The sequence below is a fragment of the Carcharhinus amblyrhynchos genome, chromosome 18 (assembly GCF_965287045.1).
Source record: "Carcharhinus amblyrhynchos chromosome 18, sCarAmb.v2.hapA, whole genome shotgun sequence".
In the NCBI taxonomy this organism is placed as follows: domain Eukaryota; kingdom Metazoa; phylum Chordata; class Chondrichthyes; order Carcharhiniformes; family Carcharhinidae; genus Carcharhinus; species Carcharhinus amblyrhynchos.
In genome coordinates, this window is record NC_137341.1 from 49,872,245 (window position 1) to 49,896,489 (window position 24,245).

The 24,245-nt window shown below is 42.7% G+C and overlaps 1 protein-coding gene across 2 annotated transcripts in view; it reads left to right on the plus strand.

Annotated features, from left to right (window-relative positions):
• The window catches only part of wdr90 (WD repeat domain 90), a 76,089-nt gene that overhangs the window by 42,683 nt on the left and 9,161 nt on the right, over positions 1–24,245 (plus strand). For both annotated transcript variants that reach the window (XM_080206987.1, XM_080206988.1), the window contains 11 exons: positions 1,083–1,211; positions 2,312–2,491; positions 3,671–3,768; positions 7,335–7,431; positions 9,233–9,354; positions 15,326–15,482; positions 18,924–19,114; positions 21,839–22,007; positions 22,088–22,199; positions 22,707–22,878; positions 24,016–24,138. In XM_080206987.1, the coding sequence (XP_080063113.1) occupies positions 1,083–1,211; positions 2,312–2,491; positions 3,671–3,768; positions 7,335–7,431; positions 9,233–9,354; positions 15,326–15,482; positions 18,924–19,114; positions 21,839–22,007; positions 22,088–22,199; positions 22,707–22,878; positions 24,016–24,138 (1,550 nt within the window). The remainder of the gene's footprint in view (positions 1–1,082; positions 1,212–2,311; positions 2,492–3,670; positions 3,769–7,334; positions 7,432–9,232; positions 9,355–15,325; positions 15,483–18,923; positions 19,115–21,838; positions 22,008–22,087; positions 22,200–22,706; positions 22,879–24,015; positions 24,139–24,245) is intronic.

Sequence of the window (24,245 nt, forward strand, 5' to 3'; positions counted from 1 at the left end):
TCTCTTCCCATAGCCCTTCAAGTTTATTTCCCTCAAGCGTTTATTCAATTTTTGTTTGAAACCATTCATTGCACATGATTCCGCCACCCCTACAGACCGTGAGTTTCACGTCATTGCCACTCACTGCATTTAAAAAAAAACTTCGTTCTCATATCTCCCTGGCAAGTCTAGCCCAAAGATTCAAATCTGTGACCCTGGTCCTTTTAAGTTAGTTAATGGAAACAGCCTTTTGTTTTGTTCCCCCTTTATCTACTCCTATCATATTCTTATGCACCTGTGTGAGATCTCCCCTCAATGTCCTTTGCTTCAATGAGAACCTAATGTTTAGTGCTAAAATCTACCATCTCTGGAACTGTCCTCTCCAATTTAGCATGGCTGATCAACCTAACCCACATGTCTTTGGACTGTGGGAGGAAATGAGGGCACCCAGAGGAAACCAGTGCAGATATGGGGAGTATGTGCAAATTCCACACAGACATCTTTGATGTTAGAGCCATGTTATTTTTTTTGGAAGGCTACCTGTAGCTGACGTGCTGTAGAGCTGGCACACCCAGTAACAATAATGACCAATTGTAATCTAAAATTTGGCTCCACTTCCTTTTGACACATGCTAACCTGTGTGGATAATGTAGGTACACGTTGGGCGACATTCTTCCTCATAATGTCTCATGTAGAACATGTTTCAACTTCTTCAGCCACCAAATGAGGTTAAGTGCTGTAGACTCATGCTGACACCTTGGGCTTCCATTTCCTTCATTTTTGTCTGTCACTTAGCATCTTACACAGTGTAGGGGAAATATCTGACTTGCTACTGTCCCCATAGAATCATGACTATAATAATACAGATTTCAAACCTGCATCCAAAATCAGCTCTGGCAAAGGGTCACCCTGACTCGAAATGTAAGCTCTATTCTCTCTCCATGGATGCTGATAGACTTGTTGAGATTTTCCAGCATTATTTTTGTTCTGAAAATCACATGTTGTCTAGAAGGATATATTTCCCCATTGAGTTGTATTCATAAGCAGCACTTACACTGAAATTTTAAACAATGAATTTAATTCCCCTTTTTTTAAAATTTCAGAATCTCCCTCAGTTGCAGAAGCAAGTGAGCTGTTCCAAAACAATGGGATGCCTCGCCAGTCAGCACCAGTCCCCATTTCCTCCCCACCACAACTCAATGTCAGTTCTATTGAAAGAAATGAACAGGATGGTGAGTAGTACCTAAGGCAATTCAAGGTGTTGTCATTGCCTCCCAAGTCATTGGGTGGGGTAAGAATATATCATGTTCCATTACAATCATTGTGGATGCTGGTTTTAGCTGCTGTTAAAAGGTGATACTGGGTTTGGGTAAAGCTGGGCTTTCAAACAATTTCAGTCAGCTATTTGTGCCTCATTAAAGTGACATTACTTTAGTGATTAGATTCTGGATGCAACTGCCAACAAGTAGAGGCGGTTCTAATGTTGAGATGTCCTTTTCTAAAATCTAACTGTCTTAAGAGTTTTACAGCACAAAATGAGGCCCTTTGGCCTATGGTGTCTGCATAGCCATCAAGTACCTATCTGTTCTAATCCCATTTTCCAGCACCTGGCCCATAATCCTACATGCTATAACACTTCAAGTGCTCAGCTAAATGTCTCTTAAACGGTGAGGACTGACCTCTCCCACCCTTTCAGACAGTGAGTTCCAAATTCCCACCATCATCTGGATTAACTCCAGGATTAGATAATTGTGGGGTGTGCATCAGGATAAATAAAAGGATTAAAAGATGAGTAGGACCTGAACTTGTGAAAATGCAGTTGTTTCTGCTCTTACAGCACATGATACCCCCAATTAATTTAAAAGAAATTTTTTTTTCCAACTAAGGTAAACTTTGTTGGTAGATAGATTTGAATTATGAAGTTCCTCCTTTTCCGTTGTTTTATGGCAGCTAGTACCATTTTTTAAAAAAAGGAACGGGGGACAGGAATGCGTGTCCTCCTTCACACCTCTCCTTTTGTGGCTAGAGATGGGGACGTGCTTTGCCTTTTCAATCTTACCTGCCCTGATTCAGGAAGATTGGATGAGATAGCTGCTATTCATTTTAAACATAGCTAAGTCTAATGAATAGTAATCTGTTGCTGATTGCCACTCAAAGTCATGGGCCATCCTGATCTGTTCAAACAACTCTGCTACTTAGCTGTCAAAGTTGCTATTTTGTTTAATATGTGATTTGTGACAAATATCAGGTGATACTTAGCACAAATATAACACTTCCTATTGATTGATTTGATTCATTCTAACAATTTCTGCTGGATTTCTTTCCTTCCAAGTGTTTTTATCTGATGCTGAGCATAAAGATGACCACAATCAAAAAGATGAGTCGATTGCCATTCAAGGAATTGGAGACTCGTTTCTTCAAGTCCATGAAAACATGCATTGTGGAGAGGATGTGTCCCCTCTTTTGAGGACTGTTTCTCTTCAGGAACACCAGGAAGAGCAGGAAGAACCAGGTAACTCAGCAGATGCAAATCGCTTCTTTCCCTTGCTTCCTTGCATCTCCCTGCTCCACGTCACCACGTCCAATCATTATCTTCTAATCTATAATTGACCAGTGCAGCCATTAGGAGAAATTGCAGAGCTGGTGTGAACAGATCCCTCTCTTTTGGAAACTTGAATCTTTCTGTAGTCTGCCCAAGAGTTATTTTGAACCAGGTTTTCAGCATTGGAAGTAGAGTGTATGTAAACTAGTTTATCGTTTGCACTGCAAGTCATTTTATCAAATGAAAGAGCAATGCTCCGAAATCTTGTGCTACCAAATAAACCTACTGGACTTCAACCTGGTGTTGTACTTACTGTGCTTACCCCAGTCCAACGCCAGCACCTCCATGTGATTTTTTTTTAAACGTTGGATCATCAGGCAACAGTTGATCACACGAAAAATTGTTGCAATTGGAAGGAAACTATTGCATTTAGAGTTACATTAACTGAAGTGACATTTAATTCTGTGACTCTTTGGACTTGATGATGGAGACTTGTACCATTGGCTCCAGTACCCCTGCAAGAGAGCTTAGATTATAAATTTTAAATCAAGTATTCAGTGAAAACAGATATCGCTGCAAGCTCTCAACTCCCTATCGGCAATAATTGTTGCCTAAAGTACATGAGGAAAGGTGAGAGCCGATAGTGTGTGGAATTTGTTTTTTTTTTGTCCATGTTTGTTTATATCTGTCCTTGTGTCTGAAGATCATCACAGCTTTAACAGAGTTGAAGGCACTTATCCCACCTTATTAATATATGAAGCTTTTCACAATTCAATATCTAGATCCTCCAGTGGAGGGTTAAAAACATCGTGTTTGTCCCGTCAAAGGAAAATATGGTTTTTGTTTCCTTCTGCTTTTGCATGCGTGAAATAATGCCATATTATTTTTGTAAAGCTCCACTAAGTACATTCAGATCACTCAGTGCAGTCACATTTATCTGTGTATCTAACATTGATAGCATGATTATTCCTTCTATGTATCTATGATTTATATCTGGAATATTCTCTTTGTACATTATATGAACAAATGTATCTGCGAAGAGTATATTTTTCATCGAAACTCTGCCCATTACTATTGATCTCAAAAGTACATGGAGTTGCAGACCTTTATTCGAGTGCATTTTGAATTTAGCACACTCTTCTTTCATAGCATCCCGGGTTGGAGATGGAGATTTTCCACACAATTATACACGACCAGATTCATACAAACATTTTGCTGCTCGGTTCAAGACCTCGTCTGTATCTCAGGTACAATTAATGCCTTTAATTCCTGTGTTTGTGTATAATTGCAATGTTAGTAGAAGGTTCAGAGCCAGTTTAAATGGCTGGTATATTTATAATTTTGAGAATGTTTTCACTTGGTTCTATCCAAGTATACGTAAACCCTGATCGAGCAAGTACCAGAATAGTCAAGAACCCTGTCTGTCTTCTTTTGGACTAGGAATCCAGAATTGGATGAGACCTGAGAAAGTGTTTTGGCTGAGAGGAATCTGTATTGTGCTGACTTGTTTGGAGTTGACCGAGCATCAGTTGAGTTCCTTTTGCCAGACAGCCATTTAGAATTGAAGCCTTTTTTGCCCTTCATCTTTGAAGCCTTATCTTCATATTGCAGTGGAATATAGAGATGGAGATTGCATTTTTTTTTGTACATACATTTAGTTTCCAAAAAGGCAGGAACATTTGGCCAAAGTTCACTGCAGCAACAACAGATCTACATTTGTTAAGCTTGGAGCTAAATAAGTGACAAGCCACTTTTCTTTTATTCTCCCCATTGAACAGCGACAAATGATCCACTGCCAGGAACTAGCTGAACAAACAGCCTTCAGTTGTTTGCTTCTTATGCTTTTCCTCCACTCTGTGAGAACCGACTAAGAGTAGACATACCCGGCCCTTTTCTGCAGTGCTATATTTGCTATTCCCACCAGGTTATTAGTCTTGTATTTTCAAATTATCTTTTCAAGTGTGAGTGCAGAATTTGTCTCTGCTTTGAGGTACACTCTTTTTCAAGGAGACTAGCTCACTCCTGCTTCACTGGACTGTGCTGTATAATCAGAGGGCTTTTCAGTCCACCAAATGGACTACGCAGCGGCCTTAGGGGAAGTGGAGTCTGCCTCCTAATCAACACCTCTTGGTGCCTAGATGTAGCAACACTGGTGAGTTTCTAGTTTGAACCTAGAATACCTGATGCAAAAATGCCACCCCTACTACTTTCTGCAGGAGTTCACCTTTGTTAGCCTGACAGCAGTTTACATCCCACCCCACGCGGGCATGAAGACCGCGTTGGACAAAACATACGCCATTACAAGTAGCCTTGAGACGAAACACCCTGAGGCCTTGTTCATCATGGCCGGGGATTTGAATCAGGCCAAACTTGAATTTGCTACCAAGATACTACCAACAGGTCTTCTGTTCCACCAGAGGCCCAAACATGCTAGACCACTGCTACACAAATATCAAACATTTCTACCACTCTATCACCTGCCTACACTTTGGCAAATCAGGCCACAAGGCTGTGCTGCTCCTGGCTTATAAGCAAAAACTGAAATGGGAGAATCCATCCAAGAAAATCGTGCAATGTTGATCTGAGGAATTGGATGACCTCCTACGGGACAGCTTAGAGTCAGTAGTCTGGCCAGTATTTAAAAACTTTGTGACCAACCTGAACGAATATGCCACTACATTAACTGACTTCATTAGTAAGTGTGTAAAAGACCATGTGCCAGAGAAGCAAATCCACGTATTCTCAACGGAAACATGGGTGAACAGGGATGTCCACTGCTTGCTGAAGTCCAGGTCTGAGTCGTTCAAGTCAGTTGACCCTGGCCTATATAAGAAAGCCAGATATGATCTAAAGAGATCCAACAAAGATGCCAAAAGACAGTACCGGACCGAGCGAGAAACCCAGGCTAGCCACACAGACCCCCACTGTCTATAGCAAGATCTGCAAGACGTAACAGGTTACAAGATGAAGGAGTGTAAAATCACCAGCACCAATGCATCCCTCCCTGATGAGCTCAATACATTCTACGCCTGTTTTGAGCGAGAGATCAGTAAGAGCACACCCTCCACCCTGAAAGTCTTGGATGTACCTGTAGCTGAGGTCACCATTGCAGTTGTCTGAGCAGCCTTCTTGAAGGTCAACCCACAAAAAGCAACTGGCCTGGATGGGGTACCCGAATGAACACTCAGATCCTGTGGATCACTGGCGGGGTATTTGCTGACATCTTCAACCTCTCCACAACAATATGCGGCCCCTATCTACTACAAGAAGATGACCATCATCCCGGTATCATAGCTCTAACATCCATCATTATGAAGTGCTTTGAATAGTTAGCCATGGCACAAATCAATTCCAGCCTCCTGGATTGCCTGGATTCACTACAGTTCGACTAGCACCACAACAGGTCCACAGCAGACGCCATCTCCGTGGTCCTGCACTCAACCCTGGAATATCTAGATAGCGAAGACATCAATGTCAAACCCCTATTTATTAACTACAGCTCAGCCTTCAACACCATTATTCCTACGAAACTCATCTCCCAACTCTGTAGCATGGGGCTTGGCTCCTCCCTCTGTGACTGGATCCTGAACTTCCTAACCCACAGACTGCAATCAATAAGGATCATCCTCAACACTGGTGCTCCACAAGGTTGTGTCCTCAGCTCCTTATGTACCTATGACTGTGTGGCCAAATTATTCTCCAACTCGATTTTCAAGTTTGCTGATGACACTGCTGTAGTGGGTTGGGTCTCAAACAATGATGAGGCAAGGTACAGGAATGAGATAGAGTATCTGGTGAACTGGTATGATGATAATCTTTCCCTCAATGTTAACAAAACGAAGAAGATAGTCATCGACTTCAGAAAGCATAGTGGAGGACAACATCAATGGAGACAAAGTAGAAATGGTCAAGTACTTCAAGTTTTTCAGTGTCCAGACCACCATCAACCTGTACTGGTCCCTCATGCTGACACAGTAGTTTTGAAAGCCCACCACGCCTCTACTTTCTCAGTAGACTAAGGAACTTTGGCATGTCCTCTGACTAGTACCAACTTCTACAGATGCACAGTAGAAATCATTCTTTCTGGTTGCATCACAGCTTGGTATGGCTCCTGCTCTGTCCAAGACCACAAGAAACTACGAAGGGTTGTGAATGAAGCCCAGTCCATCACGCAAACCAGCCTCCCATCCATTAACTCCGTCCGCACTTCCTGCTGCCTCGGAAAAGCAGCCAGCATAACTGAGGACCCCACAGACTCTGGACATGTTCTCTTCTACCTTCTTTCATCGAGAAAAAGATACAAAAGTCTGAGGACGTGTACCAACTGACTCAAGAAGAACTTCTTCCCTGCTGTCATCAAACTTTTGAATAGACCTACCTTACATTAAGTGCACCCTAGCTATGACTATAACACTATATTCTGCACTCTCTCCTTTCTTTCTTTATGAACAGTACGCTTTGTCTGTACAGCGTGCAAGAAACAAAACTTTTCACTGTACACTAATACATGTGACAATAATAAATCAAATCAAATAATGCCATATGATCTCTAACATCTACCTGAGTATGGTTTTGGTTTCTTCTTGGATCTGAATAACACTGCCTGTGGTAATAATGTGATCTGGTAATCTGCATCACACACAGAGCAGGTGGGTTAGCTGATTGGGGGCCAGCACTAATTTGCAGATACAAAGAATTTTGACAACTAGCATAGTTCACTTTGCAGTTTATTCCACACTCACTTTGCTCTAGTCTCACTTGCAGTTGATAGTGATGTAGTAATGTTAATGAACTCTGTGAATTTGCTTTATAGGCGGTCCCTCCCGATGGGAAGGAGGATCTGAAGCTGAAAGTAGTAATTGGATATAATGGAAATGGAAGAGGAAATATGGTCTGGAATCCTGATACGGGTAATTGTTAGAACATGACCTACAATGGATGCAGTAAATTTGTGGGAAAGGTGATATTTGGAATGTGGGTAATCAGTCATAATGAGAAGTATGTATGATCTGGAAAGGAAGTACTCATGTTTATGGCTGCTGTACCTACCTTGAGATGTGTATTAAATTGATACCTTTGTTTGCACCTGCATTGGCTTTCCTTTCAGTTTACCTTTTCCATCAACTGCGGTGGGCATTAATCATAGAACCCCTACAGTGCAGCACAGGCCATTTAGCCTATCAAGTCAGCATCAACTCTGACAGTATCTCACCCAGGCCCCCTCTTCTGCCCCATCCCCTAAGCCCCCACATTTCCCATGACTAATCCATCTAACCTACACATTTTGGGACAGTAAGGGTACATTTAACATGGCCAATCCACCTAATCTACACATCTTTGGTCTGTGGGAGGAAACCCACAGAAATTCAGAGACATGGGGAGAATGTGGAAACTCCACACAGTCAGTGATCCAATGCCGGAATTGAACCCGGCTCCCTGATGTTGAGAGGTAGCAGTGCTAACCACTGTGCCACCATGCATGTCATTAGGTTATGATATGAATATATGAATGAATTCTCACTTTTTAACCCTTGCTTTACCTGTACAATGGCTACCTCTGCGTGATGTACTAGCTGGGCTTTCCAAAATGTATTAATGGTGTATTGTTACAAAAGTGCTGAAAATAAACCTGGTATGGTGTTGCTTGATTAAACATAGTTATATTTAATTTGTGTCTTAATTCTAACAACATTTTCTGTGGTGAGCTGTTCAAACTGGGATTGAGGTTTAATTTCTGAATTAAGTTAGCTGATCTCCAACTGCTGATGATGAGGATATCACTAGACACAGTAATGGGGAAAAAAAATTAGCCAGGCTCAGTTCTTGTCCATTTTCCAGTGACACCTATTGGAAAGAGCACCTACATCGATGTCAGTTTGGATTTAAGGCTGTGATATTTATTGTACAGTTAAGTAACGGCTGATGTTTGAAAATGTGCACAGATGACGAACAATCACTTGGACAAGGTAGTGGAAGATTGCTAGTCCTTGTTGAATTGTCCCTTTCAGCAGGAAGTTAGTGAACTAGATTGTTTTGCAATTCATAAAAACATAGAAGGTAGGAACAGGAGGAGGCCTTTCAAACCATTCATTATATTCATGGCTGATCATCCAACTCAGTAGCGTAATCCTGCTTTTTCCCCGTAATCTTTGATCCCAGTAGAAACAAGAAGTTTATTCGTTCGTCACAAGGAGAGCTTACTGCAATGAAGTTACTGTGAAATTCTGCTAGTTGCCACTGCCCGGTGCCTGTTTGGGTCAGTGCACCTAACCAGCACATCTTTCAGAATGTGGGAGGAAACCAGAGCACCCCGAGGAAACCCACTCAGATGCGGGGAGACTGGGCAGAACCTGCATAGACAGTGACCCAAGCTGGGAATCAAACCAGTGTCCCTGGTGCTGTGAGGCAGCAGTGCTAACCACCGTGAAAGCTTAATGAAACCTCACCAGATTTCTTTAGGTAAAATGATTATTTAAGAAATGGACTGATCTACAAATGAATGTCAATTACAATTTCATGTTCTCCTTTTACGTACCAAAACGACGCGTGAAATACAGCTTTTACAACTAGTTGTAACCTGCATCTGGCTAATCACCTTGTTGCATTTTGTTTATTAGTGACCTGATAAATTACCAGTAATAAATTTTGAAAAATTTAGACAATGTCTCTGCTATTGTTTTGATGGTCCTTCTTTCTGTTTGACTCTCCCAGCACTGTTTGCATATTCCTGTGGCTGCTTGGTGGTGATTGAGGACTTGCATTCTGGAGCTCAGAGACACTTAACTGGTCACACACAGGAGATCTCCACTCTTGCAGTTAGCCATGATGTGCAGGTATGTTTGTCACTCATGAGTGACAAGGATACTCCTACATTTCTCCATGAACGATGTTCCATTTGGTTGCTAATCTACTCATTTTATATAATTGTCTTCAGCACAGAATGAAAGACTTTTCTTCCTCAATTATTAAATGACAATTATTTCTTTAATTTAATTTAATTAATCAAGCTTTAATTCGCTCTCCACTGCTCTATTTTGTGAATTAAATTTTTATTTTAATTTATTGTGCTCATCAAAGTGTATACAAAATGGATACAAGCCACAGTTTCTAGTAAAGTCAGAGTGCACCACTAATTTCAGGCTAGAAACAAATCAAGGCCAATTTCTAGGCCACTAGCTCCCGCTAGGTTATGGGTGCACTTGGAACTGGCAGTTATCTCAAACTGCGCTAAAGCATCCATCCTTCATGTGTCAAACAGTAGGACAGTGTCAACCATTTACCTACCCATGAATATTATTACTGCCATGCAAAATCCTACCTTTAGCCATTGCACACGCACCCACACTCTCATCACAATAGGGTAAGGGTCCTGGTTGATGTTATTTTTCCTTGCCATCCCTAATCAAGTGCACTTGAGGCTATTTGTAACTCCCAGCTATTAATGTCATGGGATCCACTTCCTCAGGATGTACCACAAATATCTGCCTTTTTACCCATGAAACCACTTGACCACATGACAGTGCATAGTTGCATCAGGATATCTGTGAAGCAATCATGATTATCCTTTCAAGCGAATAAAGAGCACAACAGCAATATGGACAGGCAAGATACTCAGCCTCTCGAATCTGGAGACGAAGGCCGTTCACAGCCAGCCGCTGCTGCAAGCTAGGATGGAGAATTTAGCATTCAGCCACATCTCCGTTCACTACAGAAAATCCCACTGGCATGAATGGCCGGAAAATCTTGCCCAAAGACAATGAGACATCTCCATGCGAAACCATGTTGGTTCAGACATTGTTTTGACTTCATATAACCATCTAGAAATTATATCTGTCATTATGGATAGGGCAGCACTGTGTCACAGTGGTTAGTAATGCTGTCTCAGAGCTCCAAAGACCTAGGTTCAATTACTTGGGTCACTGTTGGTGTGGAGTTTGCACGTTCTAAGTGGGTTTCCTCCGGGTGCTCCGGTTTACTCCCACACTCCAAAGATGTGTGGGTTAGGTGCATTGGCCATGTTAAATTAACCCTAGTGTCCTTGGGATGTGTAGGTTAGAGAGATTAGCGGGGTAATATGGGGAGAGGGCTTAGGTTAGATTGTTGTCGGTGCAGGCTTGATGGACCGAATGGCCTTCTTCTGCACTGTAGGGTTTCTATGTACCATTACTTATTGTTGAGTCATTTCAAATCATCCCTTCACCAGACAGCCTGAAATATAAGTAAATTTGCTTAGCCTTTTGAACTGTCCTTATGAGTGTGTGAGTTAAAAGTGTAGGGATGTGTACATATCACCACCACTACCACATCCCACCCCACCATCCTGCTCCCTCACCACCACCACCACCCTACTCCAACCCTCAGAACCCTCTTTTCCTGAGGACAGTTCTGGTGGCATGCAAAAAGCAACTGTATCCCACCATGTTCTGTTTGCACTGGACATTGGAGTTACTGGAGTGTCCAGCATTCAGAGCTCAGCATGGTGGCCTCAGAGGTGGAATAATTGGGGGTCTTTGCAAATGTTATCGGAGTGTGGCCATACATGAGTCCAATCAGTTTAAAAAAACATCAATTTGTTCAGGCAACTCGCTGCCTTTCTTCTTCCAACTACAACTGGCCACAAAGTCTTTGGGCCTGTACTCGTTGGAGTTTAGAAGGCTGAGGGGGGATCTTATAGAGACTTACAAGATAATGAAGGGGCTAGATAGGGTAGAGGTAGAGAAATTCTTTCCGCTTAGAAAGGAAAACAGAACTAGAGGGCACGGCCTCAAAATAAGGGAGGGGGGGGTGCAGTTTAGAACAGAATTGAGGAAGAACTTCTTCACTCAAAGGGTAGTGAATCTCTGGAATTCTCTGCCCATTGAAGTGGTGGAGGCTACCTTGTTGAATATATTTAAGTCACGGGTAGATAGATTTCTGGTAGACAAGGGAATTAGGGGTTGTGGGGAGAAAGCGGGAAAGTGGAACTGATCCAATTCAGATCAGCCATGATCTTATTGAATGGCGGGGCAGGCTCGAAGGGCTAGATGGCCTACTCCTGCTCCTATTTCTTATGTTCTTATATTTGTTCTAGTTATTTATTTGTCATTGAATTTGCCGTGCTTTATCTGTGGACCTACAGAATGTATAAAGCTGTCTTCAGTTTGTTGGAGAAGGGAGGAAGAAAAACTGCCAACATATTACTTCATGTTGGTAGTTTTAGATGAGCTATATTTGTATTGTTAAATATTAGAGATATGTGGGTTTAATTTAGTGGTTTTGTGCAAGAGGAGTAAAATTCCAGTTAGATTCATGTTAGACAGGTTTTTGTGTGGGAGTTTGGTCAGTTCAAACTGCTTCTATTGTGCTTAGAGAGAGTTAGTGTGTAAAGTAAGCTAGCTGGGAGAAGTAAAAAGATGTTGCGTAGTAAGCAGGGGCATCTTCAGGATAAGAAGTAATGTGAGTTGCCTTTAGTTTCAGCTGAAGGTGGCATAGTGATTGGCACTGCTGCCTCACAGCACCAGAGACCCAGGTTCAATTCCGGCCTTGGGTCACTGTCTGTGTGGAGTTTGCACGCGTTCTCCCCGTATCTATGTGGGTTTCCTCTGGGTGCTCCGGTTTCCTTCCACAGTCCAAAGATGTGCAGGTTAGGTTGCTTGGCCACGGCAAATTGACCCTAGTGTTAGGGGATTAGCAGGGTAAATATGTGGGGTTATGGGAATAGGGTCTGGGTGGAATTGTGGTCGATGCAGACTCGATGTGCCGAATGGCCGCCTTCTGCATTGTAAGATTCTATGAATTTCTAGTAGTTGGGGCTAGGAAGTAAGAGAGTAAACAGCTCTCAACTGCTAGAAGAAAAGTTACACCATAAAGTATTAAAAAAACTAATACAGAAATCTAAAGGACAGCTAATTAAAGAACGTATGAAATCAAGTTTCCAATAGGTCAGAGGTTAAAGGAACAAAGCAGTACTGGAACTAGAACAAAGTACTATTCAGCAAAGCCTGACAGAGGTGAAAAGTTGGCTCGTGGGAAATAAAAAAGATACCTAAAGTGATTCCAAGATTTAGAGATATTACTACAGCCTGAGAACTTGAATTAAAATAATTGTGGAAATAAGTGGCTGGATCTCGGAGTTTGGGTAAAAGCATTTAAGACGAAGGAAGCCTGGAAGGAGAGGTGGAAAACCTGGAATTGGATTCCTTTTTTTTTGTTTTTTATTCCAATTTAATCAAATCAAGTCCAATTCAGAGCCTCAGCAAGTTGAGATATTCCTGATCCAAGCTGGCAAGACAGGGCTCTCACCTCCTGTCTTGGGCTTGATCTACATGATCTACATGATTTGGGGGTGGGGTGGGGGTGGGGGGGGGGGTGGGGGGGTGGGGGGGGTGGGGGGGGGGGTGGGGTGGGGGGGTGGGGGGGGGGTGGGGGGGGGGGGTGGGTGGGGGGGGTGGGTGGGGGGGGGGGTGGGTGGGGGGGGGGTGGGTGGGGGGGGGGGTGGGGTGGGGGGGGTGGGTGGGGGTGGGGATTGGGGGTGGGGGGGTGGGTGTGGGGTGGGGGGGGTGGGGGGGAGGTGCGTTGAGAGAAGAAGTCCACAAGATTGGTTGAGTGGTATCAACCATTTGGTTTTGGAGTGGGGTGTAATCTTTGAAACAGTACATTCGCGAAGCTAAGGGGGGGAGTAAAGGAATATTTTATTGTCATCAAACTTGTATGTTTAACTTTTTTTTAAACTGTTCCTCCACACTTTCTAAAATAAGTAAAAACTACGGTCTTCTGAGCCAGGGTTCCCTTCTGGAATCTTCCTGTCCAGTAGTAACGCCAACTGGGATTGTAACAATCAATATGTATAATATTGCAGCATACTCCTATAAACCTTGACCTGAAGAAAAAGAATACACTCACCATTCTGTTCTATTTATCTCTCCTTTTGGGACCTGTACACCAAGGTCACCTGGGAACCAATTACTTTAATCAGATGGTGCAAATGATAAGTTTGTGACCCTTTCAAAATATTACAGACAAGGTTTAAGCCATGCTCTTTCCATTATCGGTGCAACTTTGAGGTTCAAACTGAAAACATTAGATGACCATGGAGTTGGGGGTAGGGTGTTAGCGTGGATAGGGGATTGGCTGTCAAATAGGAAGCAGAGAGTGGGGGTCAATGGGTGCTATTCGGATTGGCGGTTGGTGACTAGTTGAGTGCCCCAGGGGTTGGTGCTGGGGCCTCAGCTATTTACCATTTATATAGATGATCTGGAGGAGGGAACCGAGTGTAGGGTGTCGAAATTTGCTGATGACACCAAGATTGGTGGAACGGCAAATTGTGCGGAGGGTGTGGAAAGTCTGCAGAAGGATCTAGATAGGCTGGGCGAATGGGCCAGGAACTGGCAAATGGAATTTAATGTTGGCAAGTGTGAATTTGTCCACTTTGGTAGGAATAATGGTAGGAAGGACTATTACTTACATGGCGAAAAACTGCAGCATGCGACGGTGCAGAGGGACCTCGGGGTCCTTGTGCATGAGTCGCAAAAACCCAGCCTGCAGGTGCAGCAGGTGGTCAGGAAGGCGAATGGGATGCTGGCCTTCATAGCGAGGGGGATTGAATATAAAAGTAGGGAGGTCTTGCTGCAACTGTACAGGGCACTGGTGAGGCCGCAGCTGGAGTACTGTGTGCAGTTTTGGTCGCCGCACTTACGCAAGGATATTTTGGCCTTGGAGGGAGTGCAGAGGAGGTTTACTAGGCTGATAACGGAGTTGAGGGGGTTGAACTATGAGGAGAGGCTGAATAAACTAGGCTTGTACTCGTTAGAGTTTAGAAGGATGAGGGGAGATCTCATTGAGACATATAAGATGATGAATGGGATGGATAGGATAGAGGTGGAGAGGCTCTTCCCGCTCAGAAAGGACAGTAGGACTAGAGGGCACAGCCTCAAGATAAAGAGGGCGCGGTTTAGAACGGAGTTGAGGAGGAACTTCTTCACTCAAAGGGTGGTGAATCTCTGGAATTCTCTGCCCGTTGAAGTGGTGGAGGCTGCCTCGCTAAATATATTTAAGACGCGGGTTGATAGGTTTTTGATAGGCAAGGGGATTAAGGGTTATGGGGAGAGGGCGGGAATGTGGAGCTGAGCCACAACAGATCAGCCATGATCTTATTGAATGGCGGGGCAGGCTCGAGGGGCTAGTTGGCCTACTCTTGCTCCTATTTCTTATGTTCTTATGACCTTCTAGAGGAATAGCAATAACAAAGATAGGATTAACTGTCTTCCCATTCTGTCCACTGCCCCCTCAGCACCAAGGAAGATAAGCATTTTTAGAGGTTTCAGGTTTTGTTCACATTTCTTCAGCTTTGAGTTGAATAAGTTGGGTCTTCCTTAGACTCATCGAATCCCTAAAGTGCAGAAGGAAGACATTCGGCCCATTGAGTCTGCACTGACAACAATCCCACCCAGACCCCATGTAATTCCCCCTGACATTAAGGGGCAATCCCACCCAGTCCTGTTTTCCCCGTAACCAAGTATTTATCCCGCTAATCCCCCAATCTATATACCTTGAGATACTAAGGGGCAATTTAGCATGGCCAATCCACCTAACCTGTGCATCTTTGGAGAGTGGGAGGAAATCAGAGCACCCAGAGGAAACCCACGCAGACACGGGGAGAATGTGTGGAGCTTGCGCAGTCACCCAATTCCGGCATTGAACCCAGGTCCCTGGTGCTGTGAGGCAGTGGTGCTAACAGTGCAGCAATCCTTCAGGTAGTGATTTTATTTTTCCACAAAAAAATGGAGGATTTGCCTTATAATTATTGGTGTTTGTTTTATCTGGAAGGATCTCGCCTCAGCTTCAGGAAGTTGGGGTAAGGACGGCTGCTGTATCTTTATTTGGAATGTGACCAGTGGCTGCTGTAAGAAGGTACTCTCTCAGCACGTGACTGAGGTACAAGCTATGGCCTACTCCAGAGATGACCGGTTCCTGATGTCTGCTGGTAGGTTTAGAAGTACTTGGGACAGTTTTGTTTCTGATATTGTACCTTACAGGATCTAATTATAGAAGTAGAAGAGATTTATATTATGGCTGTATTTAATTAATGGTCACAATAATAATCATCAAAGTGTTTCAGCAAATTTTGACTGATTCTCCCACCCTAGCATGAGGTATTTGGATTTTCTTTTTAAATGGATAATATTTGAACCTGCTGGGTGCAGTTTGCATGTGCAACAAGGAATAGATTTGTTCAGCAAATTAAAACTATGTTTGTTAATGGATGGCTCTTTGGTAATCCAGCAGTTCATGCCACAAAAGTTATAGGAAGGATGAACTTTTTTATGCACCTCCTAATGACTAGACCGAGACTAAGTACGTTTGGACTTTTACCATATTAGGCAGTACTCCAGTTTGAAAAATAATTCTCTACAACCGCTACAACTGCCCTCTGGCTTCTGTCAAGAAGCCAATTTTCTATCCATTTAGAAATCTCACCCTGGATCCTGTGAGATTTAACCTTATGCAACAACCTACCATGTGGTACCTTGGCAAAGGCCTTGCTAAAGTCCTTGTGGACAACATCAACTGCATTGCTCTCATCTACCTTCTTGGTTACCCCTTCAAAAAACTCAATCAAATTTGGGAGACATGATTTTCCACTCACAAAGCCATGCTGACTGTCCCTAATCAGTCCTTGCGTCTCTAAATGCCTGTAGATACTGTCTCAAATTACCTTCCATCAATTTACCCACAGATGTGAGGCTCACTGGCCTGTAGTTTCTAGGCTTTTCCCTGCAGCCCTTTTCAAACAAAGGCACAACATTTGCCACTCTCCAACTTTGCCACTTCTATTTCTAGTGTTGCAGTCATAGCTAGGGTGTAGAGAAAGATCAAATTAATGCAAGATAAGTCTATTCAAAAGTCTTAGCAGCAGGGAAGAAGCAGTTCCTGAGGTTGGTTGTGACCTTAGACTTTTGTATCTTTTTTCTGACAGGAGAAGGTGGAAGAGAGAATGTCTAGCATGCATGGGGTCCTTAATTATGCTGGCTGCTTTGCTGAGGCAGCAGGAAGTGTAGACAGAGTCAGTGGATGGGAAGATAGTTTGTATGATTGATTGGGCTACATTCACAACCTTTTGTAGTTTCTTGTGGTCTTGGGCAGAGCAGGAACCATACCAAGCTGTGATACAACCAGAAAGAATGCTTTCTATGGCGTATCAGTAAAATTTGGTGAGAATTGTAGCTGACGTGCCAAATTTCCTTGGTCTCTGAGAAAGTAGAGACCAATCTATCATCAGAAAAGGAAAAACACATTAGCTATGACAAACATGGCTTATGACTAATATACCCTCTCTCAGCAAGTTTTTTTCCTCGAAAGAAAAACAGAATAACAAAAGCAGAAGCAAACTCTGAGTAAGCTCTCTGGAGCCAGTCCTGCTTAATTTCCTTCAGATTGGTGTTTTTTCTAGATGCGTCAATAATTGTTTCTATTATTGACTGAGACATTTCGGTGGCACCGTGGTTAGCATTGTTGCCTCACAACTTCAGGGGTCTGGGTTTGATTCCAGCCAGGGTGACTGTATGGCGTTTACACATTCTCCCTATGTCTGTGTGAGTTTCCTTTGGGTGCTCTGGTTTGCTCCCACACTCCAAAAGGTTGTTGGTTAGGTTGATTGGCCATGCTAAATTACCCCTTAGTGTCCCAAGATGTGTAGGTTAGGAGGATTAATGGGGTAAATACGTGGAATTACAGGGATGGAGTGAAGGCGGGGGTCTGAGTAAGATGCTCAGTTGGGAGAGTCAGTACGGACTAAATGGCCTCCTTCTGTACTGTAGGGATTTTGAGATTTCCAAGAGCAAAGCCAAAATATTTCAGGTACTGCAAACTTGAATATAAAAACATGTTGAACTAACCCAGTGGGTCAGTCAGCAACAGTAGAAAAAGAAACCGTGAACTGGGAATTTAAAGTTTCTGAGCAGCCAGGAGGGAGAAACTGCACTAATGATGCCTGGAAATAGGGGTTCCCTACAGTCAGTCAAATTTTAGAATCACGGTTCCCTGGCCAGGCGGCAAACTAATTGATAGCCTTGACTTCCATACAGTTGGAGAAGATTGCAGAAGAGGTTGTATGACTGGTTAGGATCCCTGACCCTGTTGGTGGCTGAGGGGGTGGAATTGAGGCTTTGGTGGCAGGGTGAGTGGGGCGAGGGGGAGATTGGGGGCCTGAGGAATTAAAAAGTAGTTTTGAGCAAAATGGTGCTGTGTCAAATGCCTTTGGACGAGATTAGAGGCCAGGATTGGTATGTCTGATAGTGGGGTGTGGTGAAGTAGCTCTGCTGGACCTAGCACATTCTTTTATTCATTTGTGGGGTGTGGATGCCCCTGGCTGGCCAGCATTTATTGCCCATCCCTGGAGGGCAGTTCAAAGTTGACCACATTGCTGTGACTTTGGAGTCACATGTAGGCCAGACCAGGTAAGGGTGGCAGGTTTTCTTCCCTAAAGGATATTGTGAACCAGGTGGGGTTTTCCGACAATCAATAATGGTTTCATGGTCATCTATAGATTCTCAGTTCCAGTTATTTTCAATTGAATTTGAATTTCACCATCTGCCATGGCAGGATTCGAACCCAAACATGAGCTGAGTTTCCGGATTAATCATCTAGCGACCATACCACTAGGCCATTGCTTTCTCAAGCAGAAAGGAACTTGATTGAGATTCTGCAGCGCTCACCTTCCTGTAGCTGCTGGTTTGTTGTGGCTCAGGAAATGCAGCCAGTCTGGGTTAAAATTCAAATGGTGGCTAGATAGGAGAGAGACAGCTTCTTTATGATTTAAATTTCCAACCTGCCTCTTGCCCTGCTTCTGTCAAAACCAGAAATGAATGGGGTTGCAGTCAGGTTGAGATTTTTTTTTAAATACTTCAATCTCCCACTCAACAAACATCTGCTCCATTTTAAGGTTAAAGTTCTCCCCTCCCCCACCACAATGTTTAGTTGGATGATTGTTCACATTTAAAGCGGCTAAAAAAAGAGATCTTAAACAAGGTGAGACATCGGAACAAACAAGCACAGCATTATTTGCGATACCAAGTCATGAACGGTAAGGCACTTGCACAATTTTCCATTGATACTGTCCTGAGTAGTATTAAGGCAGAACTGTACACTGTGATTATTACTAGGGTTCTTTTGTAATAACCAAACCGCACTGCACATCCACTTTTATTGCTTTACTTTAACATTCAGTAGCTTTTATTTTTAACTGGGGCAAGCTGAAATTTGAACTTGTCCCACAATTAACCTAAAAAGCATGTCTGTTGTAACCTGTTTTTAATTTATTGTGGCTACAGAAATGGTACTGTGTTATTCAGAGTTGAAGTAATGTGTATGTGTTGCAAGTTCTGCCTTACAACAGTTCTAATGTTGATCAATTTAATCGTTTCAGGAGATTACAGGGACCTCACAATTGCTTTATGGGATACCAGGAATTATGAGCTGTTAACAATGACAAAAGTATCAAATCCTGTCCATGATTTAGCTTTTGACCCAACTGCTGTCAATGAATTTGCCTGCGTTGGGGTAGGAGGAGTGCACTTTTGGCTGCTAGAACAGACTGCGAATGAAGTACAACTCAAGGTTAGTGTTAGCATACTATAATATACTTCCTGAAAATTAAGTGTTTATGATGGAACTTGTCCTAGGTTTGTGTATTTTGAGCACTCACTTTAAGCTGTCCCGTGCTGCAAGGCGACTTGATGGTGGAGGACATTTCATTTCAGGCTTTCATGCAGCTTTCTAAATGTGCGTGTATGGATATGTAGTGACAAACTTGTCAAAAATCCTCTCTATCTGCCTTGTTAACTATGACCCAAAAGAAATCAGAAACTACACCTGTAGCTGAACTGGAATCTTCTACACTGGAGTTTAGGAGAGTAAGAGGCTACTTGATTGAAACAAATAAGATACTGAGGGATATTGACGGAGTGGATAAGGAGAGGATGTTTCCTGTTGTGGGAGAATCTAGAACCAGGGGTCACTGTTTAAAAATAAAGGGTCACCCATTTAAAATTGAGATGAAATGAAATCTTTGCACTGAGGGTTGTGAGTCTTTGCAATTCTTTGTGCAAAGTTGGTGGAAGTAGAGTCTTCAAATATTTTTAAGGTGGAGGTGGATAGATTCTTGGCATGGTTATCAAGGGTAGGCAGAATGCAGATTTGAGGTTACCATGAGATCAACCGTGATCTTATTACGTGGCGGAGTGGTCCTGAAGGGCTGAATGGCTTACTGCTCCTAGTTTGTACATATTCTGCCCCCATTTCCCCCTACATTGTGCTCAGGACAGTAATATTTTTTGGGTCTGGCAGCATCTGTAGGGAGAGAAAAGAGCTGACGTTTCGAGTCCAGACGACCCTTTGTCAAAGACTCGAAACGTCGGCTCCTTTCTCTCCTTACAGATGCTGCCAGACCTGCTGAGATTTTCCAGCATTTTCTCTTCTGGTTTCAGATTCCAGCATCTGCAATAATTTGCTTCTATCCAGTATTTTTTGGGGTCCAGTCTGTCAAAGCTAGTATCTGTCATAGGACTTTGGAACAGGAGTATGACATTCAGTTCTTTGAGCCTGCTATGTATGCCATTAACTAAGATCATGGCTGTTCTGGTTGTTGTCTTAACTCTGCTCCCATAATTCCTGATTCCTTTATCCAGCAAAAATATAATCTATGTAATTAAACTTTGAATAAATTTAATAGCTAGCCTTCCACTGCTTTCTAGTGGAGAGAATTTCACAGCCTAACGATACACAAAAAAAATCCTCATCTCCACCGTAAAAGGGTGGTCTCTTTCTTAAACAAACTACAGATAATTGTCTCCCCTGACTATACTAGCTCCTACAACCATTTCGTTACTATCTTCTGTTGCTCAAGACATTCTTCATTTGTGAGTCTAATTTGGCAAGTATCAGAAGGGCATCTGATGTGCTGCGCACGCTTACTAGTAAAAGTTAGTGGAGTCCAATAAAGATATTTGTCCAAACCCTTTAGTGCTACACAGCCTGAGTTCAGCTATCTCTGCACGGACTGAAAATTGAACTTGATCACCTTGGATCATTATTCCATCATACTTCAGTTCCTTTGCTTTGTCACTGTCCATTTTGCATTTGAAATATTCTGCTGTTGTGCGGTTCAGATTGTAAGCATGTTTTAAGCCAGGTAGTGGGATAATTTGTCATGTTTAGTTCTTCCTGTCTTTCTTACTTTTGAGATCTTCCTTCCCCAGTAATTTTTCAAATTCCAATCCCAATCCCCAAAGCTGCAAAGTTCTGTTACTACTCAAGGTATAACGGCCTTTTGTTCTTGCCATCTGGCATATGAATATCAAAGTAAGAGTAGGTGTAAAGTATTGAAGACTTGCACAAAGGAAAAGCATACTAACTGCATTTGCACAAAGTCTGCAATTTCAACATTTTATGGGCAGCCTTGAAGTTTAAACTTTAGGTAACAAAGTGTATTATGTTCTTGTATAAATTGAATAATTCCTGGTTTTCCTGTGGAAAAATGAGATGTTTTGGGCAGCACGGTGGCATGGTGGTTATCACTGCTGTCTCAATGTGTCAGGGACCCGTGTTCGATTCCCAATTTGGTCACCGTCTGTGTGGAGTTTGCACATTCTCTTTGTGCCCTGTGTAGGTTTCCTCCAGGTGCTCTGATTTCTTCCCACAGTCTGAAAGATGTGCAGGTTAGGTGAATGGGCGATGCTAAATTCTCCCTCAGTATACCCAAACAGGTGCTGGAGTGTGGCGATTAGAGGATTTCCAAGTAACTTCATTGCACCATGAATGTAAGCCTACTTCTGACTAATAAATAACATTTAACTTTGTGTGTGAAGTTCCAGTGTCATCGATCCCTTTAATTTTTAATCTCAACTCAGGGAGAGATAGCAAGTTATTACCTCCTTGCAGTTTTTGGTTTAATTTACTCAGTTGAATAATACTCAGTGTATTCAAACAAGATGATTGACAGTGTACTATAATGCTGTGAGGATATGGAATATTTTACCAGGTAAAACCAGTGATATGGAAATACTGAATTTATTTCCCAGTCAAAATCATTTTCTTTTTAAGTTAGAAGTCAAATAGATCATAATAATAAGGAAAAGGGATAGATACTTGATTCGTGCTAAGTGCTAGTTTATAACCAGCATCTCAAAGATCTTTGAGTTGAATCTGGTAATTTGAGTTTACGTCCTGTTAAACATAGCTTCCCAATCCATCTCCGGTACTTAGTTAATCAATTCCTGAGAACACAGGAAGTTTTGATTTTTGACCTAGTAATTCTGAAGCTTGTTGGTGATTGTGTTAAAGGTCCACAGAGTCTCAATCCCAGATGAAGTGGGTGCTGATGAACTCTCTGCATTGTGCTATAATGGTGATTCAGTTCTTTACACTGCTACCAACACGGGGAAGATCTGTGCATGGGACACCCAGAAGAATAGGTGTTTTATGACTTGGGATGCTGATGAAGGGGAGATTGGTGAGTATAAGTACGATATGGTACCGGTCCCTAATGCTGTGTGATATAATGTTAATAACTGGGCATTTGTTCTGTTGCAGGGATTGTGCAGTGTCGAAGATATCGCCTGATGACCGGCAGTAACACAAAGAAAATCCGGCTATGGGCAGTCGTTGCAGTTCAGGAGATGAGACTTGAGGGCACAAGAGCAAGGTGATAGTGCTGTGTTTGGGGCTATTGGTCAAAGTTATATTTGTACTGAAGTGGAAATTAATAATGGTATTAGGAAAGATTAAATCTTGTACAGCTCACAAACTGAGTTTATTTGGAGGGACGGCATGGTGACACAGGGGTTAGCACTGCTGCCTCACAGCCGGGTTTGATTCCCGGCTTGGGTCACTGTCTATACAGAGTCTGCATGTTCTCCCTGTGTTTGCATGGATTTCCTCTGGGTGCTCCAGTTTCCTCCCAGAGTCCAGAAGGTGTGCTGGTTAGGTGCGTTGGTCATGTTAAATTCTCCCTCAGTGTACTCGAACAGGTGCCGGAGTGTGGCGATTGGGGGATTTTCACAGTAACTTCATTGCGGTGTTAATGCAATGAGCCTACTTGTGACACTAATAAATAAATAAACTTAAAAACTGTTTTGGTTTTATAATGTAATGCATTGTCTAGATGTATTTGTGTCTGTCTTCTATGATAATTCATCTATATTCCTTTCAGATCAAGTTCGGTGCTCCTGGAACATGAAATGATCCTGGATGGTACAATAGTTAGTGCAGTCTTTGATGATATCATGGACATGGGTATTGTGGGGACCACAGCAGGCACCCTATGGTACATAAACTGGGCTGAAAATACCAGCATCCGTCTAATCAGCGGCCACAGAAACAAGGTTAGACAACTTTGGAGTTGTTTACAAGATGAAATCAGTCACAACGCAGCTTGGTGGCACAGTGGTTAGCACTGCTGCCTCACAACGCCAGGGATCTGGGTTTGATTCCCGGTTTGGGTCACTGTCTGTAGGGAGTTTGCACATTCTCACATGTTTGCGTGGATTTCCTCCGGGTGCTCCAGTTTCCTCCCACAGCTCAAAAGACATGAGTTAGGTGTGTTGCCTAGGCTAAATTGACCCTAGTATTGGGGGATTAGCAGGGTAAATACATGGGGTTACGGGAATAGGGCCTGGGTGAGATTATGGTCAGTGCAGACTTGATGGGCTGAATGGCCACCTTCTGCACTGTAGGATTATAGAGTCAAGGAGTCATAGAGGTTTACAGCATGGAAACAGGCCCTTTGGCCAAACTTGTCCATGCCGCCCTTTTTTTTAAAACCCTGAAGCTAGTCTCAGTTGCCCGCGTTTGGCCCATATCCCTCTATACCCGTCTTACTCATGTAACTGTCTAAATGCTTTTTAAAAAACAAAATTGTAGGCTGTATGATAATACACTAACACTCCAATGTGGAGCAATGGGTAAGTGAAAGCTGAATAAGTGCCCTGCTCAGTTTCATCAGAGCTGCAAAGGGAAGAGATAGGAATTGGCAGGTTGCTTTGTTGACTATCAGATCTGGTCATCTATCTCTTAGCTGGATAAGAGAATTACTACATTAGTAAAAAAGAATTTAAATTAAATGGATGAAAGTAACCCTTAGTATTGGGCAAGTTAAATTCTGAGTAGCTTAATGTGGCTAATTGAGAGCATTGCCTCAGCCTTGGACCAGAGAAGGAATTCAATACACTCCAGAGTAAAGATATGACTTTATTGTATTTTGAAATGTGAAATTATCTCTCTCAATGTGAAAAGTAATTTCTAAGCTAGGCTTTGCAGTGCATCAAGCTGTCTGTGGCTAATGCATACGTAGTTATTTCTTGTGTCATTACACTTCAAAACCTCTCATTGGAGGCCCAAACAAGCAAGCAGTTTCAGCATCTGGCTGTCAGCAGAATTTATTTGTTGCCCTCATAAAGTGTAAATAAGCTGGAGATTCTGGAGCATTTTGATCAGTCTTTTTGCTTTTCCTTTTCGTTCAGGTTAATCAAGTGATTTTTAGCCCTGACGAAAGTCATTTTGCCACTTGTGCAGAGGATGGCAGCTTGAGGGTGTGGGTGATGCACACCACTGAATTGGTTGTCCAGTTTCATGTTCTTAATCAGGTATGTTACTAAAAGAAAAATAAATGTGCCTTTAGCAAGGGACAGTTTGTCAAAATCGTGAAATGAAGGGAGTCTTCATCAGTAATATAAAGTAATGTAGAAACATA